The sequence below is a fragment of the Aotus nancymaae genome, unplaced genomic scaffold (genome assembly GCF_030222135.1).
Source record: "Aotus nancymaae isolate 86718 unplaced genomic scaffold, 86718_ANA_hifiasm-v0.15.2.pri h1tg000007l, whole genome shotgun sequence".
NCBI classification, from domain to species: domain Eukaryota; kingdom Metazoa; phylum Chordata; class Mammalia; order Primates; family Aotidae; genus Aotus; species Aotus nancymaae.
The window spans coordinates 3681864-3706558 of record NW_026988418.1 but is presented as its reverse complement, the minus strand read 5'-3'; the positions used below and the strand labels follow the sequence as shown (position 1 = coordinate 3706558).

The following is a 24695-nucleotide window of genomic DNA, read 5'->3' as shown; positions in this document are numbered from 1 at the left end:
TCCAAACTCTGCTTAATAGGGCAATTTTCCCATTTCCCCCAGGAAAATGTCCTTTCCTATGGAGACCTCTTTAAACTCTGACATTAAACATAGATTTTCTGCTTAAACAGTTAACCTTTTGAAAGAAGTACCCTGGACTCTCCAAAGCATTTTTTTATTATTTGGTTTTGTTTCGTTTGAGACAGAGTCTCATTTTGTTGCCCAGTGCAGTGGCACGCTCCCGGCTACTGTAACCTCCGCCTCCCAGGTCCTGGTTCAAGCGATTTTCCTGCCTCAGCCTCCTGAGTAGCTGGGATTACAGGCATGCACATCCACACCCAACTAATTTTTGTATTTTTAGTAGAGATGGGGCTCTATTGTGGTGGCCAGGCTAGACTTGAACTCCCGACTTCAAGCGATCCACCCACCTCGGCCTCCTGAGTAGCTGGGACTATGGGCTAGATTTTTTTTTTTTTCTGTAGAGATGGCATCTTGGTATATTTATATTGCCCCAACTGGTCTTGAACTCTTAGCCTCAAGTGATTCTCCTGACTTGGCCTACCAACACAGTGGGAGTACAGGAATGAGCCACACCACACCTGACCCATCGCCAAAGTTTTTAAAACAGTTGCTGATATCTCTGTGGATTAACCATATTTCTTTTTCTTTTATTATTATTTTTTTTTGAGACAAGTCTCACTCTGTTGCCCAGGCTGGAGTGCAGTGTCGCAATCTCGGCTCACTGCAAACTCTGCCTCCCGGGTTCAAGCAATTCTCCTGCCTCAACCTCCTGAGTAGCTGGGATTACAGACATGCACAACCATGCCCAGTTAATTGTTTTATTTTTAGTAGAGACAAAGTTTCACCATGTTGGCCAGACTGGTTTTGTACTCCCGACCTCAAGTGATCCACCCGCCTCAGCCTCCCAAAGTGCTGGGATTACAGGCATGAGCCACCTAGCCCGGCCGTTTTTTTGTTTAGTTTTGTTTTGGTTTTGTTTTTGAGACAGGGTGTCACTCTGTCATCCAGGCTAGAGTGCAGTGGTGTGATCATTGCTCATTTATAACCTTGAACACCTGGCCTCAAGTGAAGTAATCCTCCTGCCTCAGACTCTCGAGTAGCTGGGACTATGGCTAATTTTTTTTTTTTTTTTTTTTTTTTGTAGAGATGGCATCTCACTATATTGTCCCAGCTGGTCTTGAACTCTTGGCCTCAAGTGATCCTCCTGACTTGGCCTTTCAACACAATGTGATTACAGGAATGAGCCATACCGCACCTGACCCATCTCCAAGGTTTTTAAAACAGTTGCTAATACCTCTGTGGATTAACCACATTTCTTTCTTATTTTTTATTTTATTTTTTTTTTGAGACAAGTCTCCCTCTGCCACCCAGGCTGGAGGGCAGTGGCACAATCTCTGCTCACTGCAACTTCTGCCTGGTCTCGAACTCCTGACCTCAAGTAATCTGCCTGCCTCGACTGCCCAAAGTGCTGGAATTACAAGTGTGAGCCACCATGCCTGGCCTATTAACCAAATTTCAATTAATACCCTATATATTTAAGTATTTTAAAAAGTGAACTCAACTATTGAATGTAACAAAACAAAAGGAAAAAAACCCTGGAGCAGCCAAAATAGATGCCACAAACGATAACCACCAGCACTACTTACTACCAGCCTTTAAAGACCCTCCTACTCAGTCAGAATCTAGTAACTCTTACTTAATGAGTTTAATTATCCAGTCTATAGCAGGCTAAAGAAGAAAATTAGACAGGGATAATGCCTATAATAGAAAGTCACACTGATAGTAGCGAGGATTATCAGCCTGACAATAAGGAAACAAATGTAGCCGGCACAGTGGCTCACACCTATAATCCCAGCACTTTGGGAGGCCGAGGTAGGCGGATTACCTGAGGTCTGGAGTTCAAGATCAGCTTGGCCAACTATGGCCAACATGGTGAAACCCCATCTCTATTAAAAATACAAAAATTAGCTCGGTGTGGTGGCAGGGGCCTGTAATCCAAGCTATTTGGGAGGCTGAGGCAGGAAAATTGCTTTATTGCGCCACTGCACTCTTGCCTGGGCAAAAGAGGGAGAGTCTGTCTCAAAAAAAAAAAAAAACAAAGAAATAAACAAATGTAAAAATTCATTAAATAAAAGAAAGAAATAGCATAACCATCAAATAAAAGCAGAGAGCCATCTGGGGTCATTTAGTATACATTGCTCAGTGTCCTTAAGGCAGACCTGAATTGTGAGAGAAGACAGAAATGAAACTATCATTATAAGGAATTCTGTAACCTCTGTTTTAAGCAGTAACAAACTACACACGACATTTTATAAATATTTTCAACAAAAGTTAAAACAAAAATTGAAACTTTAAGAGTTTAAAGCTTGTCTCAGTGGCTCACGCCTGTAATCCCAGCACTTTGGGAGGCCGAGACGGGTGGAGGTCAGGAGTTTGAGACCAACCTAGCCAACATAGTGAAACCCCGTCTCTACTAAAAATACAAAAATTAGCTGGGTGTGGTGGCGGGTGCCTATAATCCCAACTACTCAGGAGGCTCAGGCAGGAGAACTGTTTGAACCGGGGAGGCAGAGGTTGCAGTGAGCTGAGATTAAGCCACTGCACTCCAGCCTGGGCGACAGAGCGAGACTCTGTCTCAAAACAAACAAACAAACAAACAAACAAACAAAAAACAGTTTAAAGATAATACATCTCAGTTATCTGCCAAATTTATTTCATTTATGTGGACAGTGCTATACAAATATGATCTATGCCCCTCCATTTTTCTTTCCTGGTATCCCCACCACACATAATAAAAAAATAAAATACGATTAATTTAGCTCATCTCAACAACTTAACTCTACAATCTATCCCAAGAAGGAATTCCTTTGAATGGAGATACCTAAAGATCTTCAATATTTCTTAGCTTAATTTGGAAGCCTTACCAAACATCATGAAATGTTGCCATTTTCAGGTTTGTTATATAGTCTCATTAACCTATGTCTTATTACTCATATGGAATATTGCTAATGAGCTATCACAGAGCAGTGTTCTTAAGCTTCATTTACCACAAAATACCCAATTTTGATTTTGTGGTTCCTGGGTGGATTCCTCAAGCTATATGGAGGCAGGTGGTCATAGTGCAGAGCAACAGTCACTAAGCCTCCCTTACTGAGCTGTACATAGACTCAGTTAGTGTTTGCTTTGTCCCCTCACACGCATAACATTTTTACCCAAGCACTGGTGAATATGTGGCTTAGGACACAGCATTCCAATAATCTCCATCTACCAAGTCCTTTAAGGCGTTCACCACTAAAGTCTAATTTTCTACTTATATTTTCCTAAGAGTATGTAAGCATTTATTTATTTGGGCTTAAATTTTTCTGCCACTTTATCATACTGACCAGTAAATCAGGGGACTAAAAGACTTTGTTTCATCTACTTGTTAAAACTGTTTTATTTCCTTTTTTACTATCCTGAAAGCTCTAGATTTGAAGCAGGCAAGAGCATATGTGTGATAATTTTAAAGATTATACATTACCTCATTGTAAGGTGAAAAAATAAACTGGAAGATGATCAATAGTCCAATTAGTGTGGGTTGGCTATCAAAAAAACCAAATGCAGCAAAAAGCTCTTTTCGACCAATTAATACAGCAAATAAAAAAAAACACAGGAAAGAATTCATCTAGAAAGAAGGACATGAAATTTCTAAGTTATTACCAAGCTGATTTCACTATGGGATCAGTAGCATCCATAAAGTCTAAGAAATCAGTGTGATTTTAAGAAAGGTATTAGTGTGATCACAGAAAAAGTTATTTAAGTAGTATTTATTTATTTATTATTTTTTTGATAATAAATTTGTTGCCCAGGCTGGTTTGCAGTGGCACAATCTCTGCTCACTGCAACCTCCACCTCCCAGGTTCAAGCAATTCTTTGCCTCAGCCTCCCAAGTAGCTGGGACTTCAGGTGCGCACCACCACACCCAGCTAATTTTTGTATTTTTTAGTAGAGACAGGGTTTCACCATGTTGGCCAGGATGGTCTCGATCTCTTGACTTCAGGTGATCCACCCACCTAGGCCTCTCAAAGTGCTGGGATTACAGGTATGAGCCACACTGCTCTGCCAGTAGTTTTTAGTTTCACTTTTATTTTTAAAGGTAAAATAAAATGTTCCCAAATGTATAAACTATATCATTTTCTATAAGAGCAGGCTTAAGTTGAGCCTCTTGTAATTGAGGGTTTGAAGTGGTCAATAGCAATGGGATATTTTCTCTTTGTAAAAGGGTGAAGGGCTAGAATGGATTCTGGCCTTGTTTTATAAGACTGTAATCACATACAACGCCTCCCACCTGACCTTGAAGTGGAGGCTCCAAAGCAACAGGCTTCCCTTGAACCTTTTCCAGGCTCACTGGAACTGTACTGAATAGTTAGAAAGGTCAGGAGAGGCCAGGCACAGTGGCTCATGCCTGTAATCCCAGCACTTTGGGAGGCTGAGGCAGGCAGATTACAAGGTCAGGAGATCGAGACCATACTGGCCAACAAGGTGAAACTCCATCTCTAATAAAAATACAAAAATTAGCTGGGCATGGTGGCACAGGCCTGTAGCCCCAGCTACTTGGGAGGCTGAGGCAGGAGAATCACTTGAACCCGAGAGGCAGAGGTTGCAGTGAGCCAAGATTGCACTATTGAATTCCAGCCTGGGTGACAGAGTGAGACTCCATCTCAAAAAAAAAAAAAAAAAAAGGCAGGGGAAAAAATAAAAAATCTGTACCAAAATACCACCTCTTGGAGTAAGGTTGGAGAACACACACCATTCTTTTTCTGTAGCAAATTAGGATCTTGGAGGCCACATGTGCCTTTTTTTTAAAAAAAAAAAAAAAAAAAAAAGATGGGGTTTCACCATGATGGCCAGGCTGGTCTTGAACTCCTGACCTCAGGTGATCCACCCACCTCGGCCTCCCAAACTGCTAGGATTACAGGCGTGAGCCACCGTGCCCCGCCAGACACATGTGCCTTTTTTAAGTGTGTTGCTCCAAACCATTTACCAGATGACCCAAGAAGTTGCTAGCTTAGAACGGGGCTCGGAGCATAAGAAGGCTCACCAGCTGCCCCAGGACAAAGTACAGGTAGCTTCACCACTCACCCTTATAACTCAGTGGATTCAGTATAAGTTCCAACAGAAAACTCAGTGAAGTCTCCTACACTTATAATCTGTGCATCCACTTTTGTCATTTAACCATTTTGAAAAATAACTTTTGGTTTGCTACTGGGCCCTACTACAGACTGAATTCCTGGCCACGGGATCCTGCAACCTGAACTATTCCTCCTGATTCTATGTTAATCTGCCTAGCCAGGAAACTAGTGTGCCCAGAAGCATTCCATCATCAAGGATAAGTGGTAGATATAGGAGTGGAAATGAAGCCAGTTATGAAACACCAGTAAGTTAAATAAGCAGGTGGCTCATACTCTAGTATACCAACTCCTGCCACCATATAACCCTCAAGCAACGCTTGCTCATATGCCATTCCCTATAATCATTTAACTGAACAGGAAAAAAATCAGAGCCTATTTTACAAGTAGCTTAGTACAATATGCTGGCACCACGTGAAAGTGGACTGCTGTGGCATTACAGGGCCACTCAGGGATGGTCTTGGAAGACAGTGGTGAAGGGAAATACTCTCAGTGAGGGCGACTTTAAGGTGTGCATCTCACTGTCTACTCAGTCTGGCAGAAGAGAGGGCCTGAGCCAAGGATATATACGCTAATTCATCGGCAGTGGGAAAAAAAATGGTTTGGCTGGATAATTAGTGCCTTGGAAAAAAATAGAGAATGGCCAACAAGGAGATTTGGAAAAGTGCTGTGTGAGAAAAAGTCCAAAATTACCGCAGAGTTTCATTATAGTTGACCTAATATTAATGTTCACCCAGAGTCCCATGGTCAAAGAGGTTCTTGATCAAGTGGGGAAGATACCTGCTAGGTGAAGGTCAGTTAGTCTTTCTCCATAGCCACTCCATGACTTGGTCAAGGGACTTATGAACAGAGTGGCCACGGTGACAAAGATGGAGTTAATGTATTGGTCAACACAGACATCCTCCCCACTGGCACCTGCCAAATGCCCAATCTGTTCACAGAAGCAATCAATCCCAGCCTTGATAAGGCACCACATCTCAGGGACCAGACAGTCATCTTGTGGTAGGCTGATTCCATTGGATCCCTTCCTTCATGGAAGGGGCAGTAATTTTCCTTATTAGACTGAAAACTCAATTGAACTTGGACCTGGGCTTATTTAATCTTATTCAGTGCCATGTATCCACACAACATAGGTTCAAGCCAAGGAATTCATTTCTATACTGAAGATATAGGAAAGTGCCCACAGGAGTTCACAAATCTTCCCCTATAATCCATCACCCAGAACCAGCTGGCCTTTTTATTTTAATTTTTTTTGAGACAGGGTCTCCTTGTCACCCAGGCTGGAGTACAGTGTTGTGATCATGGCTCACTACAGCCTTGACCTCCTGGGCTCAAGAAATCCTCCCGTCCTAGCCTCCCAAGTAGCTAGGACTACAGGTGGATACCACCAAGCCCAGCTAATTTTTCAACCTTTTGGAGAGAAGGGGTCTTGCTATGTTGCCCAGGCTGGTCTCAAACTCCTGGCCTCAAGTGATCCTCCCTCTTCAACCTTCCAAGTGTTGGGATTACAGGTGTGAGCCACCATGCCTTTTTAAAGGTATGAAGACCCACTGATGATTCAGTTAAGGCCACATATGCTCAGAACTAGTCAACATGATACAGTGCCTTTTCACCCAAAGCCTAAACATCTGTTGGTTTAGACGTTTTAAAACCCAGAGGAGAAACACTATTGGAATTGTTTTCTTCTTTATATTTCTATAATTTTCAGTGAATATATAATAACTTTTAAGTGAAAAAAAAAAATGTTTTAGACTGGGCATGGTGACTTATACCTGTAATCCCAACACTTTGGGAGGCCAAGGCAAGTGGATCGATTGAGCTTAGGAATTTGAGACCAGCCAGTGCAACACAGTGGAAACTGGTCTCCACCAAAAATACAAAAAAATTAGCTGGGTGTGGTGGCATACACCTGTGGTCTCAGCTGCTAGGGAGGCAAAGGCTGGAGGATGGCTTGAATCTGGGAGGCAGAGGTTGCAGTGAGCTGAGATCACATCACTGCACTCTAGCCTGGGTGACAGAGCAAGACCCTGTTTCAAAAAGAAAAAGAAAAAAATGTTTCTTAAAAAGCATTTTAGGCTGGGCGTGGTGGTTCACGCCTATAATCCCAACACTTTGGGAGGCCAACGTGGGCGCGTCACCTGAGATCAGGACTTTCAGACCAGCCTGGCCAACATGGCAAAACCCCATCTCTACTAAAAATACAAAAATTAGCCAGGTGTAGTGACAGGTGCCTACAGTCCCAGCTACTTGGGAGGCCAAGATAGGAAAATCACTTGAACCTGGGAGGTAGATGTTGTAGTGAGCCGAGATCACACCACTGCACTCCAGCCTGGGCAACAGAGCAAGACTCCATCTCAAAAAAAAAAAAAAAAAAATTAAACAAAAAAAAGGCATTTTAATGTCCAACTTACCTAGGCTTGTTCCTTTTGATCTTCCAAGTTCTTACTCTGGGGGTGATGATGGTGGTGATAACAATAATTTATATAGTACTCACCATGTTCCAGGTGCTAGTCTAAACTCTTTACAAGTATTAACTCACTCAATTCTTAAGCAGTCCTATGAGGTATTATAGTTCAATGAGGTGTCGGACAGAGGTGGAGATTAAGGAACTTGCCTGAGGTCACACAGGTAGTAAGTCAGGGAGCTGTGATGGGAAACCAGGTAGCCTGGCTGTGGAGTCTGTCTTGACCTCTCTTATATGACCTCTCATCCCTGCCATAATTCTAATTTGACTACCATGCCATAAAAAAAGAATTGTCACTCTATACTTACCTGGCTAATAATGATATTTTTGACCGTGTGTCCCAACTTCCAGTGCCCCAGTTCATGACCTAGTACAGCGAGTACCTCCTCATTTTTACATCCTTGTTTCTTATTCTGAATAAAAAAAAAAGGAAAATAAATCGAGAACCTTTAAAAAGTTTTATCTTTTAACCCAGTAACAGCCCTTCATAGATTCTAACTTAAAGAAATAATCAGAGTTTTGTTCAAAACTGTTCCTTGTCTTAACAAAATATTCCCTGAACCACCACTCCATATGAGACAGTGGATTAGACACTGAAGACAGAATGATGAACAAGACAGACATTTTTAGACTACATAAAGCTTACAATCTAGACTAACTTAGATTAGGAGAAAAAACTGGAAGAAATAGAAATCTTTATTAACGGGACAATAGTTAAATAAATCATGATTAAGTCATATGACAGTCATATTACAAAACAAAACCATTAGAAATTTTGTTTTCAAAGATTACGGCCAAATGCATTGGCTCATGGCTATAATCCCAACACTTTGGGAAACCAAGGTGGGGAGATAACTTGAGGCCAGGAGTTTGAGACTAGCCTGGCCAACATATCGAAATCCTGTCTCTACTCAAAATACAAAATATTAGCCAGGCGTGGTAGTACACCCCTGTAATCCCAGCTACTCGGGAGGCTGAGGCATGAGAATCACTTGAAACTGGGAGACATAGGCTGCAGTGAGCCGTGATCACGCCATTGCACTCCAACCTGGGCAACAGAGTGAGACTCTATCTCAAAAAAAAAAAAAAAAAAAATGTTCTGACATTGGAAAATGATTTATTAGGTGAAGAAAGCAAGATACAAACTAAAAACATATAGTATGATTCTAATTATGAAACAATGTGAATGTGTATATAAAATATACAAATATAAAAAAATAGACTGAAAGTATATGCAAATGTTAACAGTAGTTATTTTCTTTTCCTTTTTTTTTTTTTTGTTTTTTTTTGAGATGGAGTTTTGCTCTTGCTGCCCAGGCTGGAGTGCAATGGCGCGATCTCGACTCAATGCAACCTCTGCCTCCCGGGTTCAAGCAATTCTCCTGCCTCAGCCTCCCGAGTAGCTGGAATTACAGGCATGTGCCACTACGCCCCGCTAATTTTTGTATTTTCAGTAGAGACGGGGTTTCACCATGTTGGTCAGGCTGGTCCCGAACTCCTGACCTCAGGTTATCCACCACCCTCAGCCTCCCAAAGTGCTGAGATTATAAGCATGAGCCACTGTGCCCGGCCAACAGTAGTTATTTCTATATGGTAGGACCAGAGCAACGTTTAATTATTTTATATCTTTCCTATTTTCCAAAATATCTAAAAATGAGTATATATCACTCATGATTCAAAAAGTACACCATTAATTGCCATTTAAGAAATGGTAACTTCCAATTGGGCGCGGTGGCTCACGCCTGTAATCCCAGCACTTTGGGAGGCCAAGGCAGGTGCATCACGAGGTCAAGAGGTCAAGACCATCCTGGCCAACATAGTGAAACCCCCTCTCTACTAAGAATACAAAGAAATGGTAACTTCCAAGGTAAGTTATCAGGAGGAACACTGACATCAAAAGGTTTTTGTTTGTTTGTTTGTTTTTTTAAAAAAAGATGTAAACCCAGAGGATGGGGAAAACAGGAGAGAAAAAAATAGCAACATTTTGGAGGTGGAAAAGCAGAAAAATGATAATGGGCTAAACAGACCAAAGCAAGTTGAACCATAAGGCAGGAGCAGAAAAAATAGAGAAACACCTGATTTATACCACTGAGTCTTCAAAGGACTTAGGAAATAACAGCACCAGTTACTTCTGGAAATGAGGAAAAAGGAGGAGGGAGCTAAAGTAAGAATTGGGTGAGAACTGTTTGATAAACGTTTAAAGCTCCAGATTCCTTCTCCAACTCTAGAGGTTCTGACATAGTTAAAGGCCAGGGTACACTAGCAATATACCATGTACCTAGTTGCCTACTGACAGGGTATGCTGAATACTGAGGACTCCCTCTCCCAACAGAGGCCTCTCCCTATACTTGGCTCCCAGAATACTTACTCTCTAGGCAGAAAACTGTACTCCCTGGGTACCCTGACTGTCCTACTCGGAAGGACCTAAGGACACTGACACCAATTGTTCCCTCAACAAAATGCCCACCCAGAAGACCCTATAGTGAAACTCAAAATTAATATGTCTTCAGGTTCAGAAGTTCCAGTCATGTTTTTAGTCCCATTCTCTTACTAAGGGGCAAATAACCAAGGATTTACCAGATATACGAAGTAAGCTGTTAACATGGAAGATGTGATCCAGAAAAAAAGCAACATGTAATAAATAAATTATATAAAGGGAAAGTTTAGAAAATTAAGATACTGCACCCGAGGAAAAATAAGTAAATGCTGTAAAATGGAAAATTCAGATAAAAAAATTCTTAGAAATCAAAGTTCAATAAAAGGATTGGAAGATGATGAAGGAAAAAGCAGAAAGCGGTATTTTTTAAAATGGAAAAGAGGGTTAAAAAGATAGGAGAGTTCAGTATAAGAAATCCAGCACTCGAGTAAGAGGAGCTCTGAAAAGAGAATTTTTAAAAATGGAGAGATGAAAAATCAACAAAATAATTCCAGAAAATTTCTTACAACCACAGGACCTCAATTTCCAGAATAAAAGGGCCTAATGTATATATCACAGTGGATGAAAACAGATCCCCACCAAGGTATGTGAAATTTTAGAACACTGAAACAGAGAAAGATCTGACAAACTTCCAGAAAAGAAAAGAGAAAAAACTAACACAAGGATCAGTAATTTTTTTGCCTTTTAAAAAAAATTATTATTTTTCTTTTTTTTTTCTTGGCTGGCATAACAAAATAAATAATTTTTTTTTTTTTTAAAGACAGGGTCTCACCCTGTCACTCAGGCTGGGGTGCAGTGGCAGGATCTCGGTCCACTGCAACCTCCACCTCCCAGGTTCAAGCAATTCTTGTGCCTCAGCCTCCCGAGTACTGGGATTACAGGCATGAGCTACCATGCCCAGTTATTTTTTATATTTTTTTGTAGAGACTGGGGTTTCATTATGTTGACCAGGCTGGTCTCGAAGTCCTAGCCTCAAGTTGTCTGCCTGCCTCGGCCTCTCAAAGTGCTGGAATTACAGGCGTGAGCCACCATGCCTGGCCAGGATGAACAATCTGAATGACTTCAGATATTTCAGCGGCAGTGTTGGAATCAAGCAGGCAATGAAACAATGGCTTCACAATCCTACAAGAAAAGTATTTCCAATCTAAAAATCTATACCCAGTCTAAGTAGCAAGCCAGTATGACAGAAAAATGAAGGCATTGTAAGTATACAAACTCAAAACTTTACCTATGTAGTCTTTCTCAGGAAGATACTAGAGGATGTTTTCTACAAAAGTAAAGGAGTAAATTAAGGAACAAAAAGTCACAGACTAGCCTGGGCAACATAATGAGACCCTGGCTCTGTAAAAAAAATTTTTTTAATTAGCCAGGTACAGTGGTGTGCACTTATCATATCAGCTATTTCAGAGGCTAAGATGGGAAGATGGCTTGAGCCCAGAAGTCTAAGCTACAGTGATCTATGATTGTGTCACTGCACTCCAGTCTGGGCAACAAGAGCAAGACTCTGCCTCACAAAAATATATATATATATATAAATATGCATCCTCATTTGTAAATGTAAAAAAAAAAAAAAAAGACAAGACAATAAGCTCAGAGCAGATGTTTTCAACAGGAACAACAAAGAAATCCAGAACGTGGGCTGGGTGCAGTGGCTCACTCCTGTAATCCCAGCACTTTGGGTGGTCAGGGCCAGTGGATCACCTGAGGTCAGGAGTTCGAGACCAGCCTGGCCAACATGGTGAAACTCCCATCTCTACTAAAAAGATAGAAATTAGCTGAGTGTGGCAGCGGGCGCCTGTAATCCCAGCTACTTGGGAGGCTGAGGCAGGAGAATTGCTTGAACCTAGGAAGCAGAGGTTGCAGTGAGCCTAGATCACACCACTGCACTCCAGTCTGGGCGACAAGAGCAAAACTCTGTCTAAAGAAGGAAAAAAAAAAAAAAAAAGAAATCCAGAACACAATAGAACAGTATCTTTATCTTATTTATTTATTTTTGAGGCAGGGTTTAATTCTGTTGCCCAGGCTGAAGTGCAGTGGCATGATCATAGCTCACTGCAGCCTTGATCTCCTGTGCTCAAAAGATCTTCCCACCTCAGCCTCCTGAGTAGCTGGGACTACAGATACACACCATCACACTTAGCTAATTTGCTAATTTTTCTTTTTAGTAGAGGCAAGTTCTCGCTATGTTGCCCAGGCTAGTCTTGAACTTCAGAGTTCAAGTGACCCTCCCACCTTGGCCTCCCAAAGTGCCGAGATTACAGGTGTAAGCACCTGGCAGAATGATATCTTTAAAGTGTAAGAGAAGAGCTGTCATTTCTTCATTGATATCCAAGAATAAGAGTAAAATAAAACAAAATCAGAATTTTCCAAAGAAATTCCAGAAGCATGTACTTCTAGAAGAAGGAAAAAGATTCCTAAAAGGAAAATGTGAGGTGAATAAGGAATGTGAAGGAGAAAAACAGATAAGCATACAGGCGAATCTAAATAACTGTGTAAGATAAAAAAAAAAAAAAAAAAAAAAAATGACAATTTGGGGGATAAACAGAACAGGATAAAACTAAAATACAAGATGAAAGGGGTAATGGGATCAAAGTGTTTAAGGATCCTGGATTGTTCAGGAAACAGTGAAGATACTGTATATTTTAAGATCTTCAGTTATGTGGGCATGCTTAAGTTTTAGCAGTAATCATTAAAAGAATAGTAATACAAGGGCCAGGTATGGTGGCTCAGGTCTGTAATCCCAGCACTTTGAGAGGCCAAGGTGGGCAGATCACGAGGTCAGGAGTTCAAGACCAGCCAAGATGTTGAAACCCCATCTCTACTAAAAATACAAAAACTAGCTTGATGTAGTGGCAGGTGCCTGTAATCCCAGCTACTCGGGAGGCTGAGGCAGGAGAATCACTTGAACTCGGAGGTGGAGGTTGCAGTGAGCCAAGACAGCACCACTGCACTCCAGCCTGGGTGACAGAGTGAGACTCCATCTCATAAATAAATAACTAATAGTAATATAAGAACCTCTAAAGATGAATAATGACCCAAGTGGAATTTTTTTTGAAACGTTCAATCAGTTCTTAGAAAAAAGTAGAAGGGTGTATGTGTATGTATTGAGGTGAGGAGAAGATGGAGGTGGAACACAGAAAAGACAGAAAAGAGACACAAAGGGCATAAAATAATACGGTAGAAACAGTTTCAAATACGTCAGTAATCACAACATACATAAATACACTAAGCCTGTCAATAAAAAGATAGTAACTGTCAATATAGCTTTAAAAACAACCATAATAAAATCTATTTACATGCCATATACAAGAGACATTGAAAATATAAGGACAACAAGGTAAAAAGTAAAAGGATGAACTAGATAGTGGTTTGGTGATGGTTGTACGACTTTGTGAATATACTATAAACCACTGAATTATACACTTTAAAATGGTTAAGATGGTGCATCTTATGTGAATTTTATCTAAATTTTGTTTTGAGTAAAAAGATGACCTCTAACAAACATTAACCAAAGGAAAGCTGGGATATCTGTATTAATATCAGACAAAATCACCTTAAAGGCAAAAAGGATTTTTTAGGAAGGCCACAACACAATCATAAAAGGTTCAATTTAAATATATTAATTCTTATGTAACTGATACACTGGCCTCAGAACGTATTAATTCAAAATTGTCAGATTTGCAAAGAAAACTTGGCAAATCTACTATAATAAAGGACAGTAACCCCTATCAATGGAAACACCAAGCAAATAAAATATTAATGAAGACTTGAATAAATCTGAAACAACTTTGATCTACTAGAGACATACAATACCCTGCACCAGTTAGAGAACATATATCCCAGAGAGCGCAGGCTAAAGGTTTTGAAATAACATCAGCTACTGAAAAGGGCAAATTATGAGGGGGTGGAGGGAAGATGAAGCTAGATTGGATTTTGTGTTATATAGCTTAGAAAAATGTAGCCTAATGAGAACACAGACAAGATTTATTGGAATCTATATATTCTACCACATTCCCCTCTTTCACCAATTCCTCATATTTAAGGAAAATGACCACATATAGAGAAGCTAGGTCCCTTTTATGAGAAAGAGGGATCAATTATAATGATTTGCAATACATCATTGACATTTATTACCTCTTTCCTATTTAAATTTTAGCGTTTGGGTCAGAGGGTACATTTAGTAGAGAAAAGAATCACATAACTAACCTCGTCCCTTAAAGAGCTAAGAGATACACACTTACCTGTACCTTCAGGGAATGGTCATGAAAAAGGAGTAACAAACTAAAGCACCAATTTATAGACTAAGAGGGAAATTAAGAGTTACAACTGAAGGATTACATACAAAAATACTCACTGCAGGAATATTTTTAGCAGCAAAAAATTGGAAATAATCCATATATTCAATAAAAGGAAAATGATGAAAAAATGATAGTTTAGAAGACTAGAAATACACGTATTAAGATGTTTATGTTTTGTTGGATCACTGATTGTTTTTGTTACTGATGATTTCTAACTTTACTATTTTATTTATTATTATTTTCGACAGAGTTTTGCTCTTGTTGCCCAGTCTGGAGTGCAATGGCACGATCTCAGCTCACTGCAACCTCTGCCTCCCAGGTTCAAGAGATTCTCCTGCCTCAGCCTCCCAAGTAGCTGAGATTACAGGCATGTGCCACCCACACCCGGCTAATTTTGTATTTTTAGTAGAGATGGGGTTTCACCATGTTGGTCAGGCTGGTCTCAAACTCCTGATTTCAGGTGATCCACCAGCCTCAGCCTCCCAAAATGCTGGGATTACAGGCATGAGCCACCGCGCAGGGCCAACTTTTCTATTTTAGCAATAAGCAAAAATATAGCTAATGTTTTTGTTTAATAACAGTGATAATAGCTTTCATTTATTAATGGCCTATGTACAGACATTGTATGTATTAGATATTTTACAAACAGTTCACTAATCTTCACTACTATAAGGCAGGTATTAACAGCCTCATTTTACATAAAGTAATATGGTCCTTAGGCTTCTGTTTTCACCAGTCACCTGCTTTCCAATATGAATTATGCAGTATTTTTTTTTTCTTTTTTTTTAAAGAGAGAGAGAGAGAGAATGGGGAGGAGGAAAAAGGAAGAGAAAGAGAGAGAGAGAATGGGGAGGAGGAAAAAGGAAAAGAAAGAGGGAGAGAGAATGGGAGTATTGCTTTCTTGCCCAGGCTAGAATGCAATTTAGTAATGGGTATTGAAAACCTCTTGTATACTGATAATTATACTTAATGATGTAGTCAGGAAGGAATAAGGGAAGAAGATAACAAACAAACAGCCAACCAATATTTCATTTAAACCTATGAAATGCTATGCGATTACTGAGGAGTGATTTACTTCCAATTATATGGTCACTTTTGGAATAGGTGTGAGGTGGTAATGTATGATTTGTGCATTTGAAGTGGAGAGTTCTATAAATGTTTATTAAGTTTACTTGTTCCGGGTCTGAGTTCAAGTCCTGGATATCCTTGTTAATTTTCTATCTCGTTGATCTATAGAATCGTTAGCTATTCTTGTTACATTGATCCTTTTACCATTATGTAATGTCCTTCTTTGCCTCTTTTGATCTTTGTTGCTTTAAAGTCTACTTTATCAGAGGCGAGAATTGCATCTCCTGCTTTTTGTTTATTTGTTTATTTTTACTCTCTGGTTGGTAAATCTTCCTCCTTCTCTTTGAGTCTTTGTGTATTGTTGCATGTAAGATGGGTCTGGATGCAGCATACCAATGGGTTTTGGCTTTTTATCCAATTGCAATATATATAAGTTTAATACTAGTATTTGATGCTAGCTAGCTGTTTTGCCCATTAGTTGATGTAAATTTTTCATTGTATTAATGTTCTTTGCTTTTTGATATATTTTTGGAAAGGCTGATATTGGTTGTTCCTTTATATGTATAGTGCTTCTTTCAGAAGCTCTTGTAAAGCAGGCCTGGTGGTGGTGAACTCTCTAAGTACTTGTTTGTTCGCAAAAGATTTAATTTTTCCTTTGCTCATAAAGCTTAGTTTGGCTGGATAGGAAATTCTGGGTTGAAAGTTCTTTTCTTTAAGGATGTTAAATATTGGTCCCCACTCTTTTCTGGCTTGTAGGGTTTCTGCTGAGAGATCTGCTGTGAGTCTGATAGATTTCCCTTTGTGGGTAACCTGACTTTTCTCTCTGGCTGCCCTTAGTATTTTCTCCTTCATTTCAACCCTAATAAATCTGGCAATTATGTGCCTTGGGGTTGGTCTTCTTGAAGAATATCTTTGTGGTGTTCTCTGTATTACCTGGAGTTGAATATTACCTTGCCTTGCTAGGTTGGGAAAGTTTTCCTGAATGGTATCCTGAAGAGTATTTTCCAACTTGGATTCATTCTCTTCATCACATTCAGGTACACCTATCAAACGTAGATTAGGTCTTTTCACATAGTCCCATATTTCCTGGAGACTTTGCTCATTCCTTTTTATCCTTTTATCTCCAATCTTGTCTTCTCATTTCATTTCACTGACCTGGTCCTCGACTTCTGATATCCTTTCTTCTGCTTGATCAATTCGACTGTTTAAGCTTGTGCATGCTTCGCGAAGTTCTCGTGTTGTGCTTTTCAGCTCCATCAATTCACTTATATTCCTCTCTAAATTGTCCATTCTCGTTAGCATTTCGTCAAACCTTTTTTTAAGGTTCTTAGTTTCTTTGCATTGGGTTAGAACAAGTTCTTTTAATTCACAGAAGTGTCTCATCACCCACATTTTGAAACCTGCTTCTGTTATTGGAACACACTCATTCTCCATTAAGCCTTGTTCCATTACTGATGAGGAATTGCAATCCCCTGTAGAGGGAGAGGCATTCTGATTTTAAGTATTCTCTGCCTTTTTAGGCTGCTTTCTTCCCTTGATTATATATTTATCCATCTGTCGTCTTTGTAATTACCGACTTTCTAACTAGGTCTCTGAGCGGACGTCCAACTTTTTTATTCCCAGCGCCAAAATCTGAGCAATCCACTGCGCCAGCCAAGACAGCGGTGTTAAGGTTGATGGTGCCTTTCTGCCCAGGAATCTCTGGACTCTGCACCAAGAACTGCTGCTTTAAGGTGCCAGCAAAACCGCCGTGCCGGCCACAAGAGTCGCTCTGGCGACCCGTGGAGCTCCTCCGCTGGGAATCTCCTGGTCCGTGAGCTACAAATATTCGTCTGAAAGTGTGGCGTCCTCTCGTTCTCTGCGCTTTCACTGGGAGCTACGTGCCCGAGCTGCTAGTGATCAGCCATCTTGGATCTCTCTTGAATTATGCAGTATTTTATGAAACAACCAACTCTTTACTATTCAGGATATGCTCTCGTCTTGTGGTTTGATGTCTGGGTTTAGAAAACTGTTTAGAACAGCATCAGGGTCACACTCAAGGAGATGCTGATGTGGAATGATTACACCTTAAACAGTATGGATCACTTTCCACAGAAAGGAGACTTGCTTATTCATGCGAGTTTCCTAGCTCTCAATTTTCTTTTCTTCCCATACTAATTTCACATAAGGGAACAAAAATAGGTATCGCCCATCAATTCGTTTTCTTAGCATTTTCCTTTTTATAAAATTCATACACTGCCTCATTTGAGCCTCACAACACCAAGAGGGGCAGATGAGAAGTATGGTCTTCATTTTAGAGATGAAGAAAAGGAGCTAAGAAATTAAAATGTCTTGCTACTAAGTAGTGGGAAAAATCCACCTCTCTGGAGCTGGCATCCTTTCTATCATATTTATCTTTCTATCATATTGGGAAGACTTTCACATAACCCTACTACTTACTGGGGAAATACTTGCTGTCTTCTATAAAAAGGCAGCTTATATATATTTAAAAGTATTCATTTTCTTAAATTGCTTTTGAATATTTTGTATTTTTTAATTTTCTGTAGAGATGGGGGTCTTACTATGTTGCCCAATCTGTTCTCAAACTCCTGGCCTCAAGCAATCCTCCCACCCTGGCCTCTCAAAATTCTGGGATTAGAGGTGTGAGCCACTGTGCCTGGCCTTAAACTGCTATTGAGACAGGTTGTTGCAATTCTTCTATTTGTCTTCTGAAGGGTAAAATTCCAGTCAGTAAGTGTCCTTGTTACCTTTTAAAATGTAATAGCCATTATAGACACACTCATCAAAATGTTAGTACTCTAAGAGGTGGGATTTCAGATAACTTTAGTTTTTTTCTTTAAATTTCTGTTAAAAATGAAATGCTTCATGTTCTCTATATCATCAGGCTAACACTATCTTTGCTTCCCTAACTGCACTGTGCATAGTAGGCATTCAATAGCAAGTGCTGAATAAATCTGCTTCCTAAACTTCTGCCACATCTGTGTACCCTTCATGTGATTATTTACTTAATATATTTCTTTAAACCAATTCACTTTTTAAAACTAGCCTTATCCTAAGGGATAATACATTTGTATGAAATCATGAGTTTGATATGTCAGTTTCATTTTTTCCCTAATATATATTAATAGGTATACAACTAATCAAATTTAAAATATTGATATCTCTAAAATTATCTTACCAGTGGTACATGTGCCAAAAAGCAATACAGCTAAGGACTCTTTAGTCAGTCTTTGACCTTCTCCCTCACTCCCCATAATATCAATCTCTAAGTACAGTCATGCATCACTTGATGATGGAGATACGTTTTGATAAGGGTGTTGTTGGGTGACTTTATTGTTGTACAAACATCATAGTATACACTTACACAAACCTAGGTGATACAGCATACTATATACCTAGACTATGGTACAGCCTATTGCTCCTAGGCTACAAACCTGGCTATCATGTTACCATACTGAATACTGTAGGCAACTGTAACCCATGGTGAGTAACTGTATCTAAGCATATGTAACCGTAGGACAAGTATGGTTACAAATATGGCATTATAATCTTATAGTAGCATATTTGGTCCATTATTGACTAAAATGTCCATATGTGTAGCATGACTACTTTCAATCCATCCTTTATTATGACTCTTATACTTACTTGGACCTCTCATTCTGATGCAGGGCCTCATTATCTCACGCTTATCTTGGTCATCTTAATGCAGTAGGCTCCTAGAAGTCTCTCTGTCTCCAGTCTTTGCTCTCTCCTATATTCTGCCATCAGATTTGAATTTTCCTAAAATAAGCTTTGGCCTCTACCCAAATAAATCTAAACTTTCCAGGCCACTGGAAACAATTACTTGATGTCTTCAGGAAAAAGTATTAAAAAAACTGGTCCTGCCCTACCTTTCTATCCCCGTCTACAAGAATCCATTTAATCATTAGTTTCAGAACAGGCATTGAGAACTTGGTCTTTACAACTTTATTTATTCCCTGCCTTCAATGTGAAAAACCCCAGCCTCAAGTCAAACTTCTATCTACTTCAAATAGCCTCACTTTGAAACTTATCTGACCATTAGAATCTGCATTAATATCTCCATTCCTGAAAGCCACACTATATCAGCTGCTGCTCATGACATTTACCATGCCCTGCCTTAAACTCCAGGCTATTTGTTTCCTCTACTGTAAGTTCTTCAGGGTAAGACCATGTCTACCGTATCTTGTCATGTAATATGTATTTAGATAGTAAAATATTTGTAGGTAATGAATGAAGCAAAGCAAGCTCTTTTTGTTTGTTTTTGAGACACAGTCTCGCTCTGTTGCCCAGACTGAAGTGCAGTGGGGCAAATACAGCTCACTGCAGCTTTAACTTTCTGGACTCAAGTGATCCTCCCACCTCAGCCTCCTGAGTGGCTGGAACTACAGGTGCACATCACCATGACCAGCTATTTTTTTTTTTTTTTTGAGATGCAGTCTCACTCTGTCACGCAGGCTGGAGTACAGTGGCGCGATCTTGACTCACTGCAACCTCCACCTCCCGGGTTCAAACGATTCTCTTGCCTCAGCCTCCCAAGTAGCTGGGACTACAGGCGCATGCCACCACGCCTGGCCATTAGTAGAGACAGCATTTCACTGTGTTAGCCAGGCTGGTCTCGACCTTCTGACCTCGTGATCCACCCACCCTGGCCTCCCAAAGTGCTGGGATTATAGGCGTGAGCCACCGCACCGGCTAACGCCCAGCCATTTTTTTATTTTTTGAGGAGACAAGGTCTTACCATGTTGCTCAGGCTGGTCTCAAACTCCTAGCCTTAAGCAACCCTCTAACTCTAACCTCCCAAAGTGCTGGGATTACAGGTGTGAGCCACCACACCTGGCTGTGGGGCCCTAAAGCAGCCAGCAAAAATAAGTCAAATCCTATTCGACATACTTCAAAGGACCACCCAATTGTTTTTGTAGCCAAATAAAACTATTCTCATAGATATTAAATGTCTATAATATCTTTATTTTGCTTGTAATCAGTACACCACTAGCTAATGTCTATGTTTAGCTATAATATAGTCTATCTCATATGTAGATGCCTCTTAAGCAGGTTAACTTTCTTTTTCCTGAGACAGGGTGTCTCACTCTGTTACCCAGGTTGGAGTGCAGTGGCACAATCTCAGCTCACTGCAACCCCCACCTTCTTGGTTCAAGCAATTTTTCCACCTCAGCCTCCGGCGTAGCTGGAACTACTACAGGCACACAATGCTTGGCTGATTTTTGTATTTTTAGTAGAGACGGGGGTTTCACCATGTTGGCCAAGCTGGTCTCGAACTCCTAACCTCAAGTGATTCACATCTCTTGGCCTCCCAAAGTGCTGGGATTACAAGTATGAGCCACGGCGCCCGATCATAAGCAGGTTAACTTGCTAAACTTGCATGATTCTCTAATGTTATCACTGGGTTATTCTTTCTGGACTTCAGTTTTCCTATCTATAAGATGACCTTAAGATGTCTTCTAATCCCTTCACAGAATTCTATTTTATCTACATATTTATAATATGTTAAGCACTTTACTAGAACCTGTTTGTAGGGTAAAAATAGATGCTCAGATGCTAATCATTTTCTGGTACTCTCTACATTTTGGTAGCGACTACAAGGTATTTCACACATATTATTTCATTTAATCTTCAAGACCCTAAAATGTAGGCATCTTTAGCCTAGTATTTCTCAACCAGTGGAGAGTCGGCCCCATCCTTACCTTTAGGGAACATCTGGCAATATTCTGAGACATTTTTGTTGTCACAATTTTTGGAGGTTGGGGGGAAAATGGCCTCTAGTGGCGAGAGACCAGTGATGCTGCTAAACATCCTATGATGCTCAAGACACCTCCCAAAACAAAAAAAATTATCTGGCCCAAAATAATAGTGTGGAGGTTGAGAAACCTTACTGGCCTCATCTTTCAGTTAAGAAATCAGGCCAGGCACAGTGACTCACACCTGTAATCTCAGCACTGTGGGAGGCTGAGGCAGGCAGATTATGAGGTCAGGTGTTCAAGACCAGCCTGGCCAACATGGTAAAACCCCGTCTCTACTGAAAATACAAAAATTAGCCGGGCATGGTGGTGCGCACCTGTAATCCCAGCTATTCAGGAGGCTGAGGCAGGAGAATCGCTTGAATCTGGGAGGTGGAGGTTGCAGTGAGCAGAGATCACGCCACTGCACTCCAGCCTCAGCAACAGAGTGAGATTTTATTTCAAAAAAGAGAAAAAAGAAATCAAAGATTTAGAAAGCTTGGCTGGGTGTGGTAGCACACTCCTGCACTTTGGGAGGCCAAGGCAGGTGGATAACTTGAGGCCAGGAGTTCAACCAGCCTGGGAAACACAGCAAGACCTCATCTCAAAATAAATAAATATATAAATAAATGAAAGCTTAACTTACTTGCAGAGTTACACAGATGGTGGGTGAACAGGGAACTAAAATCATCTCTGTATGACACCAAAGGCAATGGCACATTCCATCACACACACAAATACTAACGACTGTTTTTAATGTTTCTTATCATTGTCCCCTCTCCCCCATTTAGTCTTGATATTTGAAATTCTCCTAATCAATATCAGTTAATCTCATCCAGGAAAAGGATTTAGAAGCAGCTTTCTCAGACTCTCAGGTCAGATTTGAGAGACGTCTTCTCTTGTGCTCCCACTATATCTAGTATCTATAACTTGACAGTAGCAATTAACATATTGTACTGTGATTGCATGACTATCTATATTCTATAAAAGCTTGCAAGGTTGTTAGCATGTAATAAGAGTGGTAATCTCGTCTAAATACCAGAACTATAAAGGAGCCATAGTTTTTTACTTGATAATCTCCCTGAATTCAACACTCGCTACATAGAAATTGATGCTATTTTGAGTTGTCACAGGAACTGTATATAAAAACTAAGATAGAGTCTCTTAGGAAAAAAGAACTCACTTTAGCTTTTATTTTTAGACTATAAACTTAAGAGAAAGGTATTCCTTTTTATTTTTGTGTACCTAGTGCCAAGCAAAGTATCTCAGCACAGAGTATACATTTGATAAATGTGTGTTCAACAAATAGACTAAATTACATAATGTATCTCAAGGATACAAAGCTACTAAATAACAAAACCAGGGTTCAAATCCAAGTTTCTCTATTGCCAAAGCCTATAATTACTGTCTTAATAAAGCTAAAAATTAGATGTTTATATTCTCTTTGTCTTGCTTGTGGGAATTCTTTGGTCCATAAACATATCAGAAATTATATATATACAAGTTCCTATTTTAAAGATAGCCTAAAATCATATGAATTTTCTTATAAGAGCTTCTAAAAGCTTGCAAGGTAGTTAGCATGTAATAATAGTGGTAATCTCTCCTAAATACCAGAACTTTAAAGGAGCCATAGTTTTTTATTTGATAGTCTCCCTGAATTCAGCACTCACTGCAAAGAAATTGATGTTATTTTGAGTTGTCACAGGAACTGTGTATAAAAACTAAGGTAGAGTCTCTTAGGAAAAAAGAACTCACTTTAACTTTAGCTTTTATTTCTTCACTGTTCCCTTCGTCCTCTTTGCGGGGTTCCATGCCAGAATCCTCCTGGATGTCTTTGTTTAGTACAGAGTACTCTTCTAGTAGAGTGTCAAACAAAACTATTCGCTTGTTCTTGAAGAAGCCATAAAAATAAGCATTGCTGTGGGAAGAGCGTTTAGATCCTAAGGAAAAGACAGTTCAAAGCATGGAATATAATTAAAAAGTTTGGGGTCCTCTGGAGAGTCTCCTAGAAATTGAATTACTGAAAAGGACATTAACATTTTCAAATTGTTTAATACGTGAAGAAAAACCATATCAACATAATTCACCACCAGCAGTGGAGAGTGTCTGTTTTTTGTCAATAAATGTGCTCATCACAGCTTCATAGCAGTAAGTAAATAAGTAAAGCCTAAACCATCCAACAGTTATGGAATGATTCAATTACAGTAAAACTATGAAATAGAATTTTAAGCAGCCAGAAAAAAATTATACTTCTAAAGAATTTTAACAAGAAAAAGCTTACCAATATATTATGAAGGATACAAAACCTCACGTATATAAGATTGCATTATTGTCAAAAAAAAATGTACATGTATTAGGTTGGTGCAAACGTAATTATGGTTTTTGCATTGTTGAAATTTGCTGTTTGATATTGGAATACATTCTTAAATAAATATGATTATGTTATACATCTTTTTTTTTTTGAGATAGAGTCTTGCTCTTTTACCAGGCTGGAGTGCAGTGGCACAATCTCGGCTCACTACAACCTCTGCCTCCTGGGTTCAAGCGATTCTCATGCCTCAGCCTCCCAAGTAGCTGGGACTACAGGCACGTACCACCACACCTAATTTTTTATATTTTTAGTAGAGACAGGGTTTCACCATATTGGCCAGGCTGATCTTGAACTCCTGACTTCATGATCTACCTGCCTCAGCCTCCTAAAGTGCTGAGATTACAGGTGTGAACCATCACACCTGGCCCTGTTATACATCATTTTAATGTGCATTTCTTACTTTATGCTTTTTGCTAATGACTTATTACTTGCTGTTTATTTTATATTTATTTTAGATAATGGAAATGATGTTAGACAAAAAGCAAATTCGGCTGGGTGGAGTGGCTGATGCCTGTAATCTCAGCACTTCGCAAGGCTGAGGCGGGCAGATCACTTGAAATCAGGAGTTCATGACCAGCCTGGCTAACATGGTGAAACCCTGTCTCTACTAAAAATACAAAATTAGCCAGGCGTGGTGGCACATGCCTTTAATCCCAGCTACATGGGGGGCTGAGGCACGAGAATCACTTGAACCTGGGAGACGGAGGTTGCAGTGAGCACAGACGTCACCACTGCACTCCAGCCTGGGCAACAGAGGGAGACTCTGTCTCAAAAAAAAGGGAATTCAAGCAATTTTCTTATTTGAGTTCAAAATAGGTTGTAAAGCAGCAGAGACAACCCCCAACATCAACAACGCATTTGGCCCAGGAACTGCTAATGAACGTATAGCACAGTGGTGGTTCAAGAAGTTTGCAAAGGAGATGAGAACCTTGAAGATGAGGAGCACAGTGGCTGGCCATCAGAAGTTACAATGACCAATGGAGAGGAATCATCGAAGCTGATCCCCTTACAACTACACAAGACGTTGCCAAAGAACTCAATGTCGACCATTCTAAGGTCATTTGGCATTTGAAGCAAATTAGAAAGATGAAAAATCTTGATAAGTGGGTGCCTCATGAGCGGAGTGAAAATTT

General features: G+C 40.0%; 1 protein-coding gene across 3 annotated transcripts in view; it reads right to left on the bottom strand.

The window, feature by feature from the left end:
* ZMPSTE24 (zinc metallopeptidase STE24) overlaps window positions 1–24695 on the bottom strand; it is a 52990-nt gene that overhangs the window by 3199 nt on the left and 25096 nt on the right. For 2 of the 3 annotated variants that reach the window (XM_012439102.2, XM_012439104.2), the window contains 3 exons: window positions 22947–23131; window positions 7941–8045; window positions 3521–3664 (listed from right to left, as the gene is read on the bottom strand). In XM_012439102.2, coding sequence (XP_012294525.1) covers window positions 3521–3664; window positions 7941–8045; window positions 22947–23131 — 434 coding nt within the window. The remainder of the gene's footprint in view (window positions 1–3520; window positions 3665–7940; window positions 8046–22946; window positions 23132–24695) is intronic. The other variant, XM_012439103.2, reaches the window with a different exon arrangement.